The 20,565-nt window shown below is 36.4% G+C and overlaps 1 protein-coding gene and 1 long non-coding RNA gene across 5 annotated transcripts in view; one reads left to right on the forward strand and one right to left on the reverse strand.

Annotated features, from left to right (window-relative positions):
- Positions 1-20,565, reverse strand: part of LOC147838945 (uncharacterized) — a 1,276,407-nt gene that overhangs the window by 761,642 nt on the left and 494,200 nt on the right. The window lies entirely within an intron of this gene.
- ddx52 (DEAD (Asp-Glu-Ala-Asp) box polypeptide 52) overlaps positions 1-20,565 on the forward strand; it is a 47,094-nt gene that overhangs the window by 1,278 nt on the left and 25,251 nt on the right. Inside the window, 12 exon segments of one of the 4 annotated variants that reach the window (NM_001044315.2) lie at positions 3,534-3,719; positions 3,812-3,955; positions 4,053-4,164; positions 6,505-6,577; positions 6,735-6,938; positions 7,260-7,350; positions 7,477-7,599; positions 11,742-11,892; positions 11,975-12,050; positions 12,151-12,222; positions 12,917-13,015; positions 15,080-15,222. In NM_001044315.2, the coding sequence (NP_001037780.2) occupies positions 3,534-3,719; positions 3,812-3,955; positions 4,053-4,164; positions 6,505-6,577; positions 6,735-6,938; positions 7,260-7,350; positions 7,477-7,599; positions 11,742-11,892; positions 11,975-12,050; positions 12,151-12,222; positions 12,917-13,015; positions 15,080-15,146 (1,398 nt within the window). In that variant the 3' untranslated portion in view covers positions 15,147-15,222. 4 annotated transcript variants of the gene reach the window in all.

The raw sequence follows: 20,565 nt of genomic DNA on the forward strand, positions 1-20,565 counted from the left end.
TCGCGCGTAAATAGCCGCGTGAACATTTGAGTTTACTCGCTTCATTCGCGCGTCAAACCCCGCTTCATTCGCGTGTCAAATTCACTTCAGAACAGACGTGGATTCGCGTGATGGGCAGGGCTTCTGTCTGCCCGAAGACTCTAGCTTCATAGCTAAATGGCTAACATGGATTTTATGAAGAAAATAACAGTGTTTATGTGCTTTATGAAGACTGAAAAACAGCGTCGATACGTTTAGGGCCGTGTCTAAGTCCACTACATCCTTTCAGAGGTGCATCCAGCTCTGTGAGCTCATAAACTCCTCCGCAAACTTAACCTGGATGATGGAGGCTTTCAGGGGTGCTTCTGACTGAGCCAAGCCGAGTTTGATGAACTGTTGTCGGTGAAGGCTGGAGGGTTTCCCTCGGAACACCGACAACAGGTTCTACGTCACAATCACGCCCCCACAAGCGCAAGCTTCTGATTGGTTAACGCGGCGCGAATGTACGCTAAAGTTCAGATTTTCGAATTCGAGAGTTTTGTGTGAAATGCTCATTAAGAGCGTCAAACGCGCAAAACGCTCAATTGGTCCCGCGCCATTCGCGCAATTTGCGTCATTCGCGAAGCAGGATGTCTATTCGCGCGTTTGCATTGACTTAACATTTAAATCACTCGCGCTTGACGCGCGTTCCGCGTCTGGTGTGAACGCAGCATCACATTCATTTTTTTTCAGCAGGAATATTTAAAATGTCTGTTAAAGGGATTGTTCACCCAAAAATTATTATATAATATAATTATTTACTCTCCCTTGTGAGGTTTTTAACCCTTGATGAGTTTTTTTTCTTTTCTTGAACACAAAAGAAGATAATTTCAAGAATGCTGCTTGCTGGCACACATCGACTTCCTTAATGAGAAAAAGTACTATTGAAATCATTGGGTGCCAGCAACCAGCATTCTTCAAAATATCTTCTTTTAGGTTTAACAGAATAAAGAAACTCAAATAAGGTTAAAGGTGAGTAAATGATGACAATTTTCATTTTTTTATTACAAGTCCTGAACTAAACTAACCAGTTATGACAGAGCCGGCCCAAGCTTTCGGGAGCCCTGAGCAGAATTTGTTTGTAGGCCCCTCAGTGCAACCAATATCACTAAATTATCTTTTATTTTTTAGACACTATAAATCTAAAACGCCCATTATCAATTTTTGATGTAGCTTTGTTGTTTGCATCATACAATTTTCCTTTTTGTAAAAGGGTTTATTCTGCAAAAACAACCAGCTATATGTACATTATCTTTTTTATTACATGGGTACATGCCACAAAAACAAATGATCTGAGCTGAGCTGTAATAATTTACTCTAATAATTTATTATCTCTTTAATAACTTGCTACTATTATTATTATTATCATTTAGTCACAAGATGGCACCAAACAGTGGCGTGAAAGATAAGCATATAAATATAGAACTGTCAAGATAATTCATAGTACACGGTCATGTAATAAGTAATGTTAGACTGTTTTCAGTATTAAATCACAAGACAGAATCTTTTTTTTTTATTATTATCACCAAATTTATAAAACATGCATTTATTTTTATTACAGAATTATATCCAAGTAAGTTATTTTGCACAGAAGGCAAACACATTGACCACTTAAACTCTGCGGACGCGGTACCGGGTCCATGACGTCATCGACTTTCGCTTTCAGATTTAAAGGGCTAGCGTTGCACCAAACCCCCGTAATGGGTGTCGTTTGAAAGTGTAGAATCTATATTTCATGCACATATGCATCACTTTGGTTTTTATTTTACTGTATAAAAGTTATTTACACTTAAATACACAGTATTTTGGATACCCGAGCTAGCTATTTTACATTGGTTCATTTTCATATTTTTTTATATGACACATGTACAAGTTGTAGTTCAAATGAAAGCTTTTGACGGTGCTCATACGGTTCTAGCATTCTTTTTACTGAATTATATTCATATGCCAAACAGCTGCCGAATGAATTGTGGTGTTTCCATGGCGCAGAAATTTAAACAATACATTTATGATCAATAAGCAGCCCCAGATAGCACAGACAGCTGTCATCTCTTACCTTATGCTGTGCCCTTCAGGGCCATTCTCCTCTGTTTTTGAGGTGATGTGCATAAGTAATGCTTTTATATGTCTGATGTGGTCCAAACACTGTGAATTATGTTTGATCAAACAAAAGAATAGTGAAATATGTAAACAATGATCGCTCCCTGTGGCTTTTATAGCACCTCTCATCAGTTGGAATACAATAACTTTTGCATAGATTATGGTAGAGACATTTTTCTTTTTTCCTATGATTTCAGACATGTGCAGGAACCACCAACATTAATTACAGCATGCTAGACCACACAGAACCTAAAAGGTTCACTTTCAAATTTGAGTTTATAAAAAAAAATACAAAAAGCGCCTCTTTTTTTTTTTTTTTTTAGGTGTTTATTATAACACAGACGACATATACAGTTATTTTAAACACTTTCAATGGTGTTTTATGAAAATTTAAAGGGTTTTCTTTAAAATTATACCAAATTTTTGCATTTACACCTCTTTATGTGGATTTGGGAAGCTTTTAAATTTGGATGGCAAAATCCAGGCGGAAATCCACAAATAGCAGCAGAGTTTAAGTGGTTAATCTAAACCAGTTAATTATTATGTTGTATTATAATAAAGTAAGATTGCTTAGCTATTTGTGGATGTTTAATCAAGCACTTTTTTGCCATGTTAATAAACCAGCCAGCTATCACACAATTAACTTGCAATATAGCCTAATTGTTTAAATTAATTTTCTAATTTTCACAAAACATTGATCTGATTTGTAGTAATTTATGAACTACAATAAAATGTAAGGCGACGCAATAGCGCAGTAGGTGGTGCTGTCGTCTCACAGCAAGAAGGTCGCTGGTTTGATCCTCGGCTCAGTTGGTGTTTCTGTGTGGAGTTTGCATGTTCTCCTGCCTTCGCGTGGGTTTCCTCCGGGTGCTCCAGTTTCCAAAGACATGCAGGTACAGGTGTACGGGGGGGGGGGGGTTATCGTTGTCGTTGTTGTTGTTATTGTTGTTGTTGTTGCAAATCGTCGCCGCCGCGTGCGTACTAAAGAGCGGTGTTGTCGCGCGCGTACTGTACAGCGGGGGGAGGGGGGTGGTTTGAGCGTGCGCATTCAAGAGCGGTGTTGTCGCGCGCCTACTGTAGGGCGGGACGGAGTGTGTGTCGTTTTGGTCATTTTGGAAGGGCACTTTATATCCAAGACTAAAAAGGGCATGTGCACTGCACAGGTTGAGCCCTATGTGTGCACGTGCCTGTATTTACTAATAGCCAAGATGATTTATAGCGCACAGACGAGCCTGTGGCATTAGTTTCAGCGGTTGTTATCTGGGATAGCATATTTTGGAATTCTGCGATTGACCAATCAGAATCATGTATTCCAGAGAGCCCTGTAATTATGTTAATTATTCACCAGTAGTAAATGTTCACTTCTCTAGATTCTTATAATTAAATGAAAACTAAATAAACTAAATGTGTTTTAGGTGAATCGAATACGGCATCAGAACCGGATTAATGTGCACGGGACGGACATCCCAGATCCCGTTACCACTTTTGAGGAACTGCAGAAGGAGTATGACCTGGACCCACGAATCATACACAACATCAAGGCTGCGGGTTTCCAAACCCCGACACCCATTCAAATGCAGGCCGTCCCACTCATGATGCATGTAGGAAAGACTTCAGTTGCATCACAAATAAATCAGTTTGCTTTCTTGATTCTAAATTCCCTCTTTTTATTGCACTGATGTGTTTATTTCAGAAAAGAGAGATCCTGGCTTGTGCTCCTACAGGCTCCGGGAAGACCATGGCCTTCTGTCTGCCGCTGCTTGCCCATCTTCGTCAGCCCCTCAATAAAGGTTTCAGAGCCCTCATCATCTCCCCCACCAGAGAGCTCGCCACACAGGTGAACGTCTAACACACCTCATCAAACCATACACACGCTGACTACTGTGTGAACATATTGCCTGACTGACTGTGTGTCTGTGTGTGTATGTCTAAAGACCCACAGAGAGCTGCTTAAGCTGTCAGAAGGAGTGGGTTTCAGAGTTCACATGATCAATAAAGGAGTTGAAGCTGTGAAAAAATATGGGCCCAAGTCTGCAAAGAAATTTGGTATGTGTTTTATTTTGGCAAAATGTTTCCCACTTGTTTTAACCTGTTTATTCTATAACCTGCTTATTACTTTTTTTTTTTTTTTTTTTTTACTTCAGGGTGACCATGGACCCTTAATTTTTAAAAGCAAGTGTAAAAACTTTTTATAGACAACCTGAACCGCACTAATTATATGTCGCTCTTTATATTATCAAAGATCTTATGATCTTACAAAGTATTTTATGATGATAGTCATTCCAATCACTGAGAAAAACACTATATTATAACACAACTACACTTTCAACAAATAAATAACCTAGTATAATAATAATGAGAAAAAATATTCTAAATTCTGCTAAACAATGAAAAATGTATCATATCATGATAAATCCAAATGATACAAAATCATGTTTTATTATTAATGTATAAATTACTTCCTGAGAAAAGTGACCGTTTTTTTATGTAAAATAACTCGTTTAAAGCTGTATCCATTAGAATTTTAAATGGTAAACTACCTTGATTATACTTTTAAATGTCGGTAAATGCTGTGTCATTTTTTTTCTTTAATGTGAACAACGTCTAAAACAAGTGTGCTGCTTGAGTCCAAAAAAAAAATATCTATACATAAAAGTTTATATCAAATCTTTATTCAGTCTTCTTGGGGACAACTTGTCTAATGTAAAAATCTAAAGAGCCTCACACTGTAAAAGCAATTTATTATCTGCCCTGCAACCTTTTTCTTAAATTCTTAAAATGTCACCCTAAAAAGTCTTAAATCTGATTCAAGCAGCTAGAAAATTGTTTACAACCATTAAACAGAAGTTTGCTTTCAAGAGCTCGATACAAAACTATTCAGGGTTCAACGCTAAGGATTTTTTATACTGGCCCGATTGGGCCAGCAGTTCAGATTTTTACTTGCCCTGCAAATATTTTCACTGGCCCCACCAAAAAAAAGTTAAGTTAATAGATATTTCTTAGCTACGTTTTTAATATTGTTTTAAAAAATGTGTTTTGAATCTAGAATTTTTATATTTTTAAAATGTTAAAAAATGTATAATGAGCATATCTTCGCATTGTACCCACGTAAATGTCTGCTTCCAAGACATTCTTTTAGCCTCATAAATTCATTTCGCTGTACTGGTTTTTAACAGGTTACAAAAAAAACGACATGCTCACAACATCCAATCAGATCAAAGGAACCGAAAAGCAACATGGTGTTTACGACATCACTGAGAAGGCAGCATTTAAAGGCTTAAAAGCACAAACTGTTTCTCGATTCTAAGACTGTATTCATATGCAGTTGACAAATAGTCGCAGACAAATTGAACTCTTGTGACAAGGCACTACGAATCGGGCCAGAAACAATTCTGTCTACTGTCCAGAGCGCCTCGCACGCTGGCCCCGGGCCACCGGGCAGTCCTTATTTAGTCTTTTTGTAAACAGCAGTGCAGACCATTACATTTTTTTTACCCCTTTAACCATTCATTGAGGGCGTCACTGTGGTGCAGTGGGTAGCATTATCTTCTCACAACAGTAAGGTCACTGGTATGAGCCCCGGCTGGGTCAGTTGGCATTTCTGTGTGGAGTTAGCATGTTCTCCCTGTGTTCGTGTCAGTCTGTCTTGTGGTTGTAAACAACTTTCTGGGTAAGCTAAATTTGCCGTAGTATATGAATGTGGATGAGTGTGTATGGATGTTTCACAGTACTGGGTTGTAGCTGGAAGGGCATCCACTGTGTAAAACATATGCTGGATAAGTTGGCGGTTCATTCTGCTTTGGCGACCCCTGGCTAAAAAAAAAGGAACTAAGACAAAAAGAATATGAATGAATAAATGAACCATTCATTGAGAAGATTATCAACCAGTCAAAGAACATTTAAATGCGATGTGATGTAAAATCTACCTTTTTTAAATCTCACTGGTAGAGCATGAAAGCTGCTAGTCCATTTGTGAGGTAAAAATTAAAGTGTTGGCAAAATACCATGTCTGAAATGAAAACTAGTCATGATCCTTTTAAATAAATAACACAAGCAATAGAAACAAGTATCATTTTGATTTCAGCAAATACTAAGAGGACTCACTCCAGATCTTCCTCAGCATGACAGTTCAGAAATTATATTTTAATCTTTTTTTTGAGTGTCAAAGAAAACAGTTGCAAAACTCATTTTGAAAAATCACAGTCTTTTTCATAAAAAATTACATTAAATCTGGAGGGCAGTGGATTCTAAGGTGAACACAAGTAAACAATACAAATCATCGTCTTCGTTCTTTTTAGTTTAATTATGTCTCTGATGTTTGTTTTCAACTTTTGTGGACCAAAAACTGCTGAGTGATTCACTTAACAAAACACCTTTGTTTTCCAGATATACTGGTGACGACTCCTAACAGATTGATATATTTACTTAATCAAGACCCTCCTGCTATCAACTTAAGTAGGTGAGTGATTTGCAAAAGTTCTATAATTTAGGGAATAAAAACCTGATCGTCGTCATGAAAAAGTGAATTATGCATGTAGATTTTTCCTCATCTGTATGCGCTTTCTTTAATATATTGATATCAGTGTGTAATATCAGTATGTTCTGTCTGTGTGTAGTGTGGAGTGGCTGGTGGTGGATGAGTCTGATAAGCTGTTTGAGGACGGTAAGACTGGTTTCAGAGAGCAGCTTGCCACTATCTTCCTGGCCTGCTCTTCTCCCAATGTCCGCAGGGTTCTCTTCAGTGCCACGTTTGCAACAGATGTCGAGCGATGGTGCAAACTGAACCTGGACAACCTTGTCAGTGTCAGCATTGGAGCCAGGTATTGAAACGCATCTTTTTAAATCTTGCCATTTGTGGAAACGTGCCTTTCACCTCTTGAAGTTTATTTTTTTTAGAGTGAGAATTTGCTTTTCTATTTCTTTATTTCAGAATATTCTACTTTTTTAGATGCCATTTATTTCATTGTAAAAACACAAGTGTGTTAAAAATGCAAAACTAAGTTAATACAAAAGTATTAAACATACCTTTAAGTGTATTTTTAAAAAATCAGTGTAAATAATAACTGTAAAGCATTTCTATCTTAGCTTATTGCTTTAATGAATAATTGAAGAGACATACAAGACTTACTCTCCATCCATAGGAACTCTGCAGCTGAAACTGTGGAGCAGCAGCTGCTGTTTGTGGGTTCAGAAAATGGAAAAATCCTCGCCATGAGAAACCTCATAAAGCAGGTCAGTGAAGGTCTTGAGGTCATATCATAGCAAATTATTGAAAATCTTGAATATTCTCATTCAGACATTCAAAGTGAAGTGTGGGTTTGGCTTTCTGTGTCATAATTGCACATCATTTGTTTTTAGGGGTTTCTGCCGCCCGTGTTGGTGTTTGTTCAGTCGATTGATCGAGCCAGAGAGCTGTACCATGAGCTGGTGTATGAGGGCATAAATGTGGATGTGATCCATGCAGATCGTACACAACAACAGGTTTGTCCAACACAGCCAGATTAACATTTAATAATAACATGATTAATCCGTTTGGTCTGTCTGTTTATACCTGTCTATCTGTTTATGTCTGTCTGTATGTATATCTCTTTGTCTGAGTTTATAGCTGTCTTTCAGCTTTTGTCTGTCTGTCAGTTTGTGTGTCTGTCTATTAGTTTGTGTCTCTGTCTGTCTATCAGTTTGTCTGTCTGTCTTTCAGTTTCTGTCCATCCTTCCATCTGTCTGTCTGTGTCTGTCTATGTAAAGATGCGTGTGTACTATTAGGTTGTGCATGTACAAGATGATGATGCATCAACATATGTTATTTAGATGCAAAATGTAAATATTTGTCAATGTTAAATAATCTTTTATGAAAACCATGTCAATTTACAATTATTTAAGCGACTGAACAAATAAGTATTGTTTGTATGGAAAATAAAAAATACCTGGACAATATCGAATTCGTTCATATGTTGAATAACCAGTCCATTCATTCAAAAGGCATCAAATTGAAATCCAAAACAAAAAAACTTAGCTAGATGAATTTCCAGTGCAACAATTGCGTCACCTCAACCACACTTGCAACTGCGTGTTCAGATCATTACATGCCTATCCTCTGCCAGTGGATTTATAGTCATTTATAGAAACGTCTATTAGCAGAACAGTGAGATCTGCTTTAAGGCATCATTCATTCATTTTCAACTGCTTTTCCGGGGCCGGGTCAGCAGTCTTAGGAGAGAACCCCAGGGGGATCCCAAGGTGTTCCCAGGTCAGCCAAGAGACATAGTCCCTCCAGCCTCTTCTGGGTCTTCCCCAAGGCCTCCTCACGATGGGACATGTCTGGAACACCTCACTAGGTAGACGTCCTGGAGGCATCCGAAACAGATGCCCAGGCCACCTCAGCTGACTTTTCTGGATGTAGAGGAGCAGTGGCTCTATTCTGAGCTCCTCCCGGATGACAGAGCTCTACATCCTATCTATAAGGGTGGGCTCTGCTCAAGAGAGTTGTCTTTAAAGAATTAGTTAACCAAAACATGTAATGAATTAAGCTGCTCCTCTCAGGCTACTTTTCTCCTTTGTGAGATGAGTGCGCCTCCATCGCCGTGTGTGCGTTTTAAAGGCTATTTACGTGCGCACATGACCTGACGCGGGGACCGGATCTCTCAGCCTGATCTCACGAGAAAACGTGTTGGATCTCTGGACTATATAGGAGCTTTAATCTCACAATTTTCATAATTTAATTGCTATGTCATATATTTTAAAATATTGAAGGTTGGAACGACGGGAGTGTTAGTAATTAATGAGAGAATGAATTTTCAGTTTTGAGTGAACAATCAAACTATCAATCAAACAAATTCTTTCTGAGGGGGCACCCTCCACAAAATGCCACAAGGGACACGGTCAAATGCCTTCTCCAATGCTGGTTGGGCATACTCCCATGAACCCTCAAGCACCCTGGTGAGGATATAGAGCTGGTCCAGTGTGCAACGGCCTGAACGAAAACCGGACTGTTCCTCCTAAATCCTAGGTTCAACCATCGTCTGGATCCTCCTCTCCAGTACCCTGGCATAGACTTTCCCAGGAAGGCTGAGGAGTGTGATCCCCCTATAGTTGGAACACACCCTCTGGTCCCCCTTCTTAAAAATGGGAACCACGACCCCAGTTGCCCAGTCCAGGGGTACTATACCTGACCTCCATGCAATATTGTATAGATGTGTCAGCCAAGACAGCCCCACAATATCCAGAGACCCAAGATACACAGGGTGAATCTGCTTTGCCACTTATGCTTTAAGGCATATAGCACATATTATGTTCATAGCCCAGCTGGAATTAGTCAACAGCTAACTATAAGATGATATAATCTAAGAAGAGAGAGAGAATATGAGAGAGAAAGAGAGAGAATATGAGAGAGAGAGAGAATATGAGAGAATGAGAATGTTCTCTATCAGGACATTGTATAACTCGGGCTACTTTACCTGGTCAGTGGACATTTATTTCCAAATGAGGTTTCTGCTTTCTTCGATCACAACACTGGTAAAGCCTGGTTTATACTTGACGCATTCGCTTGAGTGCGTGCGGCGAATGTGACGTCATCGGGGAGTTTGCACAGGTTCACTTTGGGTGCGCGCGACATGATTTCTGCTGGCGGATCGCATGTTTTTTTTGAGACTTGAGCAAACAGTGTGCGCGGCGCTGCCTTTGATTTGAATATGAAACACTTTGAAGAGATTTGTCTGAAACGGGTACGCCTGTACAGACATCTTTATGATTCGTGATCATAGAGATAACCAGTTGGCCCATAATTCTTGTTGGTCTTAGCATTTAAATTTATATTTAAAGCTTGACACTTCTGTATTTACGTTGTGTGCAAAGACCAACAATAAATGAATAGTTGATGTTATCTAGGCCGATATGTCTGGGAACTAAACTCTCATTCCAGTGAAATCTGGATCTGAGCAAGCATAAGAAGGCTGATACATTCCCACATACATATCAACAAGCAGTTGCTGGCATAAGACATTTTTATCCTACCCATAATCCAATATACACAGATGGATCAAAAAAGTACGGTCATGTTTCTGCAGCAATAGTAATGGGTCAATCACTCCACGGCAATCGCATTCCTGATCAAAGCTCAATCTTCACAGCTGAAGCAAAGGCTCTCTTTTTAGCGTTGGAACACATTGAAAATGCTGAAGGACACAATTTTATAATTTTTTTCTGATTCTAAATCTTGTCTACAGACATTAAATTCTTTTAAACTGGAGCATCCCATTATTATTGACATTTTTATCAAAGTGAATGAATTACAGAGAAAGTTTTATAATATAGTCTTCTGCTGGATCCCAGGGCATACTGGACTACTTGGGAATGAACAAGCTGACAAAGCCGCCAAAACAGCCCTAACAGGAAAGCTGAAGGAGTGCAAAATCCCACCTTCGGATCTTAAGCCACTAATAAAAGGATATATTCTCAACAAATGGCAATCAGAATGGGATCAGTGCCCAGAAAATAAACTTTTTGAAATTCAACCTGAAATAGGAAAAAAATCTAATTTATTTTTTTAAGTCAAGACACGATGAGATTGTATATAGAAGATGCCGCATTGGACACACAGGACTCACACATGAACATTTACTCAAAGGAGAAGAACCACCAAAATGCCTTTATTGCAACAGAAACCAAACAGTTAAACATATTCTTGTAGAATGTCCCATTTTTAATGTTATCAGACAACAATGTTTATCTGGAGAGATTTTAAAGGAAATATTTTTAAACATGAATCCATCTAAAGTTGTAGAATTTTTATCAAAAGGAAATCTTAAAAAACTGTTTTAGATTTTTATCTTATATATTATCATTATTATTATTATTATTATTTTTATATTTTACCTTGTACATTATTTATTGCTGTTGATGACTTTTAATTGTTAGAATATTTTTACTTGATCTATTTTCTTTTTGCCGTGACACAGCCATAGACGCTGAAATGGCAATAAAATTAAAACTCTCTCTCTCTCTCTCTCTCATTCCAGTGTAATAAGGAATTTTCCATTGCAGCACATATATTGTCAATTGGTGTAGTGTGTGAATCCCCCCCTTGTAAATCATTTACTTAACATAGTGTGAATACAACAATGACTTAAAGTGCCACAAGCAAGTGATGCTGTCTTAATGCCACATCAATCTGCTGATGATTGGAATCATGTCGCGTGATCTTCACATTTCCTGGGTGGTGTACCACAAGTGCTTTTGATGTGATTCTCGCTAAAAGAATAAAGCCATACGGGCTGTTCACATATCACATCCTTTTGCACTCTCAAATTCCTTATTTTATAATCAGATGAGCAGCAAGCGTGCAGAAATAGAGAGAGGAATTGGTAACATGTTTGTAGAAATACAGCACTTTCTGTTTTTGCCTTTTGTCATGCGTCTGTTTCTTACAAATAGACAACTATAGTTTTATTTGAGCTTGGTTCATTGGTCCAGGCTTTCATTGTGTTATTATTAATATGGTGTTGTGGTTATGTTTTTAACAGAGCAGCTTCCTTTGTTGTCATTGCCCTGGCTTGTTGCATGACACCCCTAGGTGATTTATATTTGTAGGTGTTTCACTGGTCTTTCCTCACTGTCTTTCTCTTTAGAGGGATAATGTGGTAAGCAGTTTCCGCTCAGGAAAGATCTGGGTGTTGATTTGCACTGCTCTTCTGGCTCGAGGCATCGACTTCAAGGGCATCAATCTGGTTATCAACTATGACTTTCCTACTTCAGCTGTGGAGTACATCCATCGCATCGGTGAGTCTGCTAGCAGAGGAGAGAATACCCCTTTATGTTGTGTGGGTTTCTTATAAACATGTTGGTGCTTTGTTCCCTCCAGGCCGAACAGGAAGAGCAGGACACAAAGGGAAGGCCGTAACTTTCTTCACTGAGGACGACAAACCTCTCCTGCGCAGGTAATTTGCTCTCTTTAAAAAAATCAAGTCATCTTGCGAAGAATTGCCTTTTTTATAGCTAATAACTGCATGAACCTTTTCTCATGTGTTTATGGATCAGCATTGCTACGGTCATAAAGAAGGCTGGATGTCCTGTTCCCGACTACATGATTGGGTTCAAGAAAATTAAAAGGTGCTCACTACATGAAACTTTTCGGTTTATATAGATTTGCTATTTATTAGGTTGGGGTAATGTTAGTGTTAGTTTTATTCTGTAAAGCTCTGGTAACATTTCTCCCAAACCCAAAAAATAAATATTGTCATTTTAGAGCTTTTTGATATAAAACAACAAAAGCTTTTTAATTGTTATGATTTATAAGTCAGGGTTTTTCCAGCAAATATTGATTTCTGTGTTTGAATCTTTTTATTGTGGTATTCAATAAAGGAATCAGATAGTTATTGTAACACACCAGATGATAAGGATAAGAAGTTAAAGAGAATATGATATAAAGCACATGAAAAAAACTGAGCAAATAAGTACGGTGATTTCTGAAATGAAAACATTGGTGTTGTATAACCCAAAATTGAATACAAGCATGGCATGTGTTTTTGATATAATTTTACATTAGAAAGGCTATTTTTTAATAGGAATTTTGGAGTTTGAAATGTAATCAGTGATTTACATAATTAAACCAAATACTCCAACTGAATTTAACACACAGTGTTCTCTTAGTTGTTTCTCTTAATTGCAGCATAGCTTTAAGCACAGTACTTTCAATGAGACTAGTTTCCTCTTTCATTACTATGATTTGTTGGTATTGTGATTTGTAAAATGCTTATGTAGCATGATATTAGCCATGTAAGATCTCTAATTTTTCTCCACACAGCAAATTGAAACACCAGCTTGTGACAAAACCACCCAGACGGGCCGCTATTCGCACGACTCCACGCATGCTTTTTGACAGGAAGCTTGGCAAGGGAAAAAGGTTTGTTCTAAATCAGATGATGGAAAGAGGTTGTTTTTTCCTTAAGGCCTGGATATACCTACTTTTTCATTCTATGCTCAGTGGTTAAAAGTGTAATATTTCTAAGTTATTTACCATCAGGGGTGTAAAGTAACTAATTAAAAATACTCAAATTACTGTAATCAAGTTGTTTTTCTCAGAAATTGTAATTTACTAAGTCATTTTAAAAATGTGTACTTTCCCTTGAGTAGATTTTTTTTGTGCATTATTGGTGCTTTTACTCCACTACTTTTCTTCAACCTGCAGTCATGTCACACTACTTTATTTTTCCTGTCTATGAGGATTTAAAAAATCAGTCCTGCGAGTCCAATCAAATCGCACGTAGAAAGTAAATTGCATCATACTGAAATACCTTAAGACAGGCAACAAACAGTTTGGAAGCATTAAAAAGTGTCCAAGACACTTTGCACCACGGGTGCCCAAACTTAGTCCTGGAGGGCCAATGTCCTGCAGAGTTAGGCTCCAACTTGCTTTAATACACTTGCGAGAAGCTTTGTAGAATACCTGGTAAAAGCGTGATTAGTTGGTTCCGGTGTGTCTAACTGTGGATGAAGCTAAAATCAGCAGCACACCGGCCCTCGTGGAACAAGTTTGGACAATCCTGCTTTACACACAATGACCCAGAGACTGTTTAGATTGCATGTCACTGGTAAAAAGATGGCAGATGTCAACTGTATGATTACTGAAATGGCCTTAAACAATCACTAAATTTACTACAGCATGTTTACTTTTACTCTACTTGGAATACATTTTTGGGCAAGTAATGGTGCTTTTACTTGAGTATGATTTTTTTAGTACTTTTTCCACCACTGTTTACCAATAATTTTAAATAACATACTTTTCCGTAAAGTTCACAATGGCAAGCTTTGTTTTTTTTTTGTTTTTTTTCCAAAAGCATTTTTATTGAACATATTAGATATGAAACATACATTGCAAAATAGCTTTTCAATTTTTCTTTTTTTTTTTTTACACAACAAACAAACAAAACCTGTCGCACATACATTTAGGTTCTAGAAAAAAATATAAATAATATTAATAAAAAATACAAATAAATAGTAATAATAAGTAAAGCATATGTTACTCTCATAAATAAGGGGAAAAAAAAGAAAATACTAAATATTGAAGACAAAAAAAAAGAGAAAAAAACCAACAACAAACAAACAAGAAAAGGTTCTACTCTTCTAAAATGACTGAGGGGTCCATCTTTTTTATGTGATCTAAAACAGGTTGCCTGGTGAGAAAAAACATATCAGTACAGCCTCCTAAAGTGTATCGTATTTTTTCTAAGGCCAGGTGGTGTAGAAGTTCCATAAGCCATTGCTTAAAGGTTGGAGGAAGTTTTTCCTTCCATTTCAGCAATATTAATCTTCTAGCTAAAAGCGTAGTAAAGGCAATCACATTTATCTTGCTTTTGCTAAAACATAAGGACTGTGGTGTGATTCCAAAAATTGAAATTATGGCCTCAGGTTCTACATGGGTATTTAATGCGTCCGAGAGGAATTTAAATATTAGCTGCCAGAATTTCTTTAATTTTGAACAAGCCCAAAACATATGAGATAAAGTAGCTGGCTCAATGTTACATCGGTCACAGTTAGGGTCTATATTTGGTTTAAATTTGGCTAGTTTCACTTTGGACCAATGTAATCTATGTACTACTTTAAATTGTATAACTCTATGTTTTAAACAAATTGAAGATGAGTGGATATGGTCTAAATCAATGGCAAGCTTTGTTTAATGGTAATATCCAAAATTAAACTCCAATTGAACTTCATTTTGTTCAAAATTGTCTCACACCAGTTCTGTACGAGCTGTATACAGGGCCTTGACAGAATAGAAAAATGAAAAGAAAACATTTGCATTGTTTACTACAAATTTTCAATACAAATAACTGGTAAACTCTGATTTTCAGCACTGTGTAAAAGTGTAATTGCAGTGTATTTGTAGAATATTTACCTGATTTTAATATAAGTGTGGTCCTAGTTCAGTTTGTCAATTCACTTTGTTTCTTTATGCATTTATTTTCAGGAAAAAGAGAAAAGCCACTGCAAAAGAAGCAAAAGGCGAAGCACCAGAAGTCATTTCTAACTGCTGAATTTGGCACACTGTTTCACAGCTCATTTTTCTAATCCAAATTATTGCCTTTTAATAAACTGAATGTTAATCTGTGGGTTTGTGTGTCTATCTTTAGATCGAAAACAGCTTGTTAAAAAAAGGCATCTCCACATTCATTTTAAAAGAAAAAGCTCAATGCTTTGCGCCGTCATTCTGATTGTCCTTATAGTCATTTCTCTATGATCTGCGGCATTGTCTTTTTCACCACATCTTGGCTGAGCCAGTCAGAACAGCATGATGAGCATGCAGACATTCATTTCTTTGGTGGGAAAGTTTCAGTTTTGCTTTGACATATTGGATATAAAGTGTCAATTTATATATTTATTTCAAACATAAGGATTATTAGAGCATTATCTATTTAGTAGTAGAAATGAGTACAAAGGCACTACTTTGATTATTTAATACATTTCTTTGATCAGGAGATTCACTTCTTTTAAAGAGTCAAAGATAAAGGTCCTCTCTAAACTGTTTGGTAAAAATTTTTCTGATTGTGTATTCATGTGTGTATTTGTGATGTTTCAGGGGAAAACTGTCACAATATGTCGTCTCTTCAAACCACATAACCTGTTTGTTCATTTCCTGTTTTTTTTTTCCCATAGATTTGTCACAAAAAGTTCCCTCTCATTTGTACCTTAAGCAATGGTCTAAAACTCGATTCCTCACACCTGCTTAATAGTCTCTAGTAGTTTTAAACACCTTAATTATTTGGATCAGCTGTGTTTGATTAGGGTTGGAACAAAACTATGCAGAGCTGCAGCCCACCGGCAATTGAGTTTGTTAATTATGATGTGTGTGCACGTGTGTGTGCGCACGTTTATACAGTTAAATTCAGTTAAAGTAAATTATTTGCCCTTTTCTCTTTTTTTTAATTTCTTTTTCAAATATTTTTTAAATGTTAAATAGAGCAAAGAAATTCTCACAGTAGTATTTTCCTTAATATTTTATTTTCTTCTGGAGAAAGTCTTTTTAATTTTGGCTAGAATAAAAGCAGTTTTTCATTTTAAAAAGTCAATATTATTAGCCCTGTATAACCACTGTTATACAATAACTTGCGTATTAACCTAATTACCCTAGTTAAGCCTTTAATTTGCACTTTAAGCTGATTATAAGTGCCTTAAAACTATCTAGTAAAATATCTACTGTCATCATGGCAAAAATAAAATAAATCAGTTGTTAGAAATGAGTAATTGTTTAGAAATGTGTTTAAAAAATCAGTTAAACAGAAATTGGGGCAGGGGCACTAATATTTCTGACTTCAACTGTATATATCTAACATATGGTATATCATAGTATCTATCTATCTATATATATATATATATATATATATATATATATATATATATATATATATATATATTATTTATATATATATATATATATATATATATATATATATATATATTTTTTTATGATTATTATTATTATTTTTTTAATTTTCATGCGTGTCGATGTCTAGCTTTATGTTTAAATAAAACTTTGCTTTTTGCTTAATACATACATACATACATGTACATACATGCATATACACATGTACTGAGGTAGGTAGTGCTGTCGCCTCACACCAAGTTTTGAGCTGGTTTGAGCTTCAGTTGGGTCAGTTGGCGTTTTTGTATGGAGTTTGCATGTTCTCCCTGCGTACACGTGCGTTTCCTCCGGGTGCTCCGGTTTCCCCCACAGTCCAAAGACATGCGGTACAGGTGAATTGGGTAGGCTAAATTGTTCTTAGTGAATGAGTTTATATGGATGTTTCCCATAGATGGGTTGCAGCTGGAAGGGCATCCGGTGCATGAAACATGTGCTGAATAAGTTGGCGGTTCATTCCACTGTGGCAACCCCAGATTAAAAAAGTAAGCCAAAATGAAAGTGAATGAATGAATGAACACCTGTAGTGTTGATAGGAAACTTACATAGGCGATATATAAACTTGATGCATAAACCCACACACACTTGCTTATACATATAAACTATCCCTGCATAAACACCCACATTAACACATGCACATACATATAAAATTGATGCATGCAAACACACCTATACTCGCACGAGCACATGATCTATGCGTATGCACCATAGAGGCAGTACCTCACCTGTCATCATCCTCACCTGCCATCATGAGATGTATACTAATGCTAAAATAAATATTTGTCTATAAATGCAATTTCTATATGATTCAAAAGATTTCAATCATATTCAAAATCGCTGTATTTTATACATTTCCTGTTCAGTTACAGCCTGTTACTTTATATTTTGCTCTGACTTACTGCAAAAATCATGGATTTAATATCCCAGCTTAAACATTTCTCAAAATCGGACTTTATATTAAACGTGAATACATAATGGATGACCAATGCTGGAGCTAAAGGGTGTTGTAAACTTCTAAGAGCCCAAAAAACCAGGGAGAATCTTTCGGTTGTCTTCAAAGCAGAATCCTTTTTAATAAGAAGAACTCAGCATGGCTGTTTCGTCATCGAAAGCAAATTCTAAACTCCACAGCAAACATACATTTTACAGCATGTAGGTGGGGTCAGCCATGGTGGGGACAGTCAAACAAAGCATGCAAATGAAGTCTGGTTGTCTTCAGGGTGCCATGCTTTCTCCAGGTTGGATCTCATCAGTATATGTGCAAATGATGTTCTGGAAACAGAGAAGACAATAAATACAGCCATGCTGTGAAACCGATAATTGCATCACTGTGGCTTAGCCTGTAGTCAGCAAGGCAAAGGTTAAATGTCCCTCCTAGCTGGCATGTCAATGAAATGATATAATTAAAAACCAAAGAATATAACTTTTCAGCTATACGTAGATTATTGTTCATTTGGAATTAGATGATAGAAATATATATTCCCACAAGGGCTTGCTTCAAAGACGGGACAAAAGATAACTCGATCATTTTAAATAATTCAAGTCATTTCAAGATCTAATTTACAAGTAAAGACAAGATCAGTGTGCATCCTTTATGTGTGTGTTTGTGATTGATTGAAAGAATGAGTGCATCCACTGTGATTCTTGGTCGCTTGTATAGGCTGCCTGTGGCATCCACCCTGGGTTTTTTTGGGGAGGCACATTGAATGGCTATATATTTACATTTTCTTCTTGGGCCAATAAGTACCTTCCATGTATATAGAAAGAATGCTTATATGATATATGAAACACAATTGGAAGATGGTAAATATATTTGTGTGTATATTTTTGCAAATCTGACACGGAAAGAGTTAGTGCCTCACCAGCCACAAACCTCAACCCACGGTGTATGTATGCATGCATCAAGTTTACATTTCCTTTATATTTGTGCAAGTTTATATATATATATATATATATATATATATATATATATATATATATATATATATATATATATATATATATATATATATATATATATATATGTATATATATATATATATGTATATATATATATATATATATATATATATATATATATATATATATATATATATATATATATATATGTATATATATATGTATGTATATATATATGTATGTATATATATGTATGTATATATATGTATATGTATATATATATATATGTATGTATATATATATATATATATATATATATATATATATATATATATATATATATATATATATATATATATATATATATATATATATATATATATACAGGGGCGGACTGGCCATCTGGCAGACCGGGCACTTTCCCGGTGGGCCGACGTACTTTTTGGGCCGGGCTGATCATCGTCTTATGATCTTATCGGCCCATAAAAGGCTTAGCAGCCTATCGTTTTTTTTCTGCCTTATTAATTGACGCTGCTGTGATCTGTGACTCTCTGAAAGTAGACGCTTTTTTTACCCGGACAGACAGACCGGGCCTCTGCAGCTCTGCAGCCCATTGGCTCTTTTCGGTATTGACATTGGGCTGGCCCAATCACAAACTCCTATTTTGGACTCCGTTTGAGCGTGCGTCGTCTGTGTGTATTTGTCAAAATAGTCGAGAGTCAGAGAGAAGAAATGCAAGGGAGGCGCAGAGAAATCGTGGGAAATACACCGGCGTTTCATTTAGCGATTCTGAAAAGTTCTCTGTTCATTCTAGTACCCGGCTAAAAGCGCAAATCACTTGACCACACACATGCACACTCTCTGCCAAGAGCTGCAGCCAGTAGTTCAGCAGGTGAGCATAAACCCCAGGTGAGAGTATAGTGCATGTCAGACAGTTCATCTGCTGGATGATCTCATCTCACTATAGTTGTTAAACGTGATATTGAATTCATCTTGTTGTCTCTATCTAACAACTCGTATGTCTTTTGAATCACTTGTTCTCAGTTAACTGTTTTGGCTGAGTGCAAATATAATCTAATATATTAATTTATGTAACCACATACACTGATTCTGCACATTGACTGATTGCTTACCTTTATCGTTTAAATTTAATGTACGTTATACTGTTATAATGGCCATTATTGGTTATTAAAACTGATATTCTGCAAAAGAGACAGGGTAAAGTTCATTCTTTTCAATAAAAATAAAACGAGGCAGTTATATTTAAGCCCTGTTTTGTTATAAATATGCAGAGTGAAGATGACGCTCTTATAAATATGCAGCTACACGAGGCTGTTTGGTGTCTGTTAATCATAATATCAAAATTAAACAAATTTGACTTATATTATGTTTTCATTGTTTAGATAGTGAAACAGCAAGCAGGATGAGGTGAATGAGGTTATAAAGTACACTGTTCCCTTTGAAGATTTACCCATGCATCAGCAGGCAGTTTTTGTTATGTTTATTATTGAATATAGGATGAGTGAATAGTGTATTGAATAAGCTAAATTGGCTGTAGTGTATGAGTGTGTGTGTGAATGAGTGTGTATGGGTGACTTCCAATATTGGGTTGTGGCTGGAAAGGCATCTGCTGCATAAAACATGCTGGAATAGTTGGCAGTTCATTCCACTGCGGCAACCCCTGATAAATAAGGGACTTATGCAAAGAAAAATAAATGAATGAATAGTGTATTTTTTAGAACTCAACAAATATCTTTATGGACAGTATACAGAAATGAAATTGAGATTAAAGTTTGTATTTATTTATTTCATATATATGGATTTTGTGTTTTATAGAATATGAGTTGATAAAAATATTGGACGTGCATAGATAGATAGCATTTTGATTGAATTTAGTGGGCCGCTCTGGCCCAAAATGCCAGGGCCGATTTTTTGCCCCAGTCCAGCCCTGTATATATATATATATATATATATATATATATATATATATATATATATATATATATATATATATATATATGTTGTTTTGAACGTCCAATAGCTATAGGTGTATATGCAGGTATTTTATGTAAGTATTAATAAGAGAAATTTTATGTAAATCCTACACGGTGCCTCATAGCACCTGATCGTGCCTCATA

The sequence above is a fragment of the Danio rerio genome, chromosome 21 (assembly GCF_052040795.2).
Source record: "Danio rerio strain M-AB ecotype USA chromosome 21, GRCz13ab, whole genome shotgun sequence".
Taxonomy (NCBI): Eukaryota; Metazoa; Chordata; class Actinopteri; order Cypriniformes; family Danionidae; genus Danio; species Danio rerio.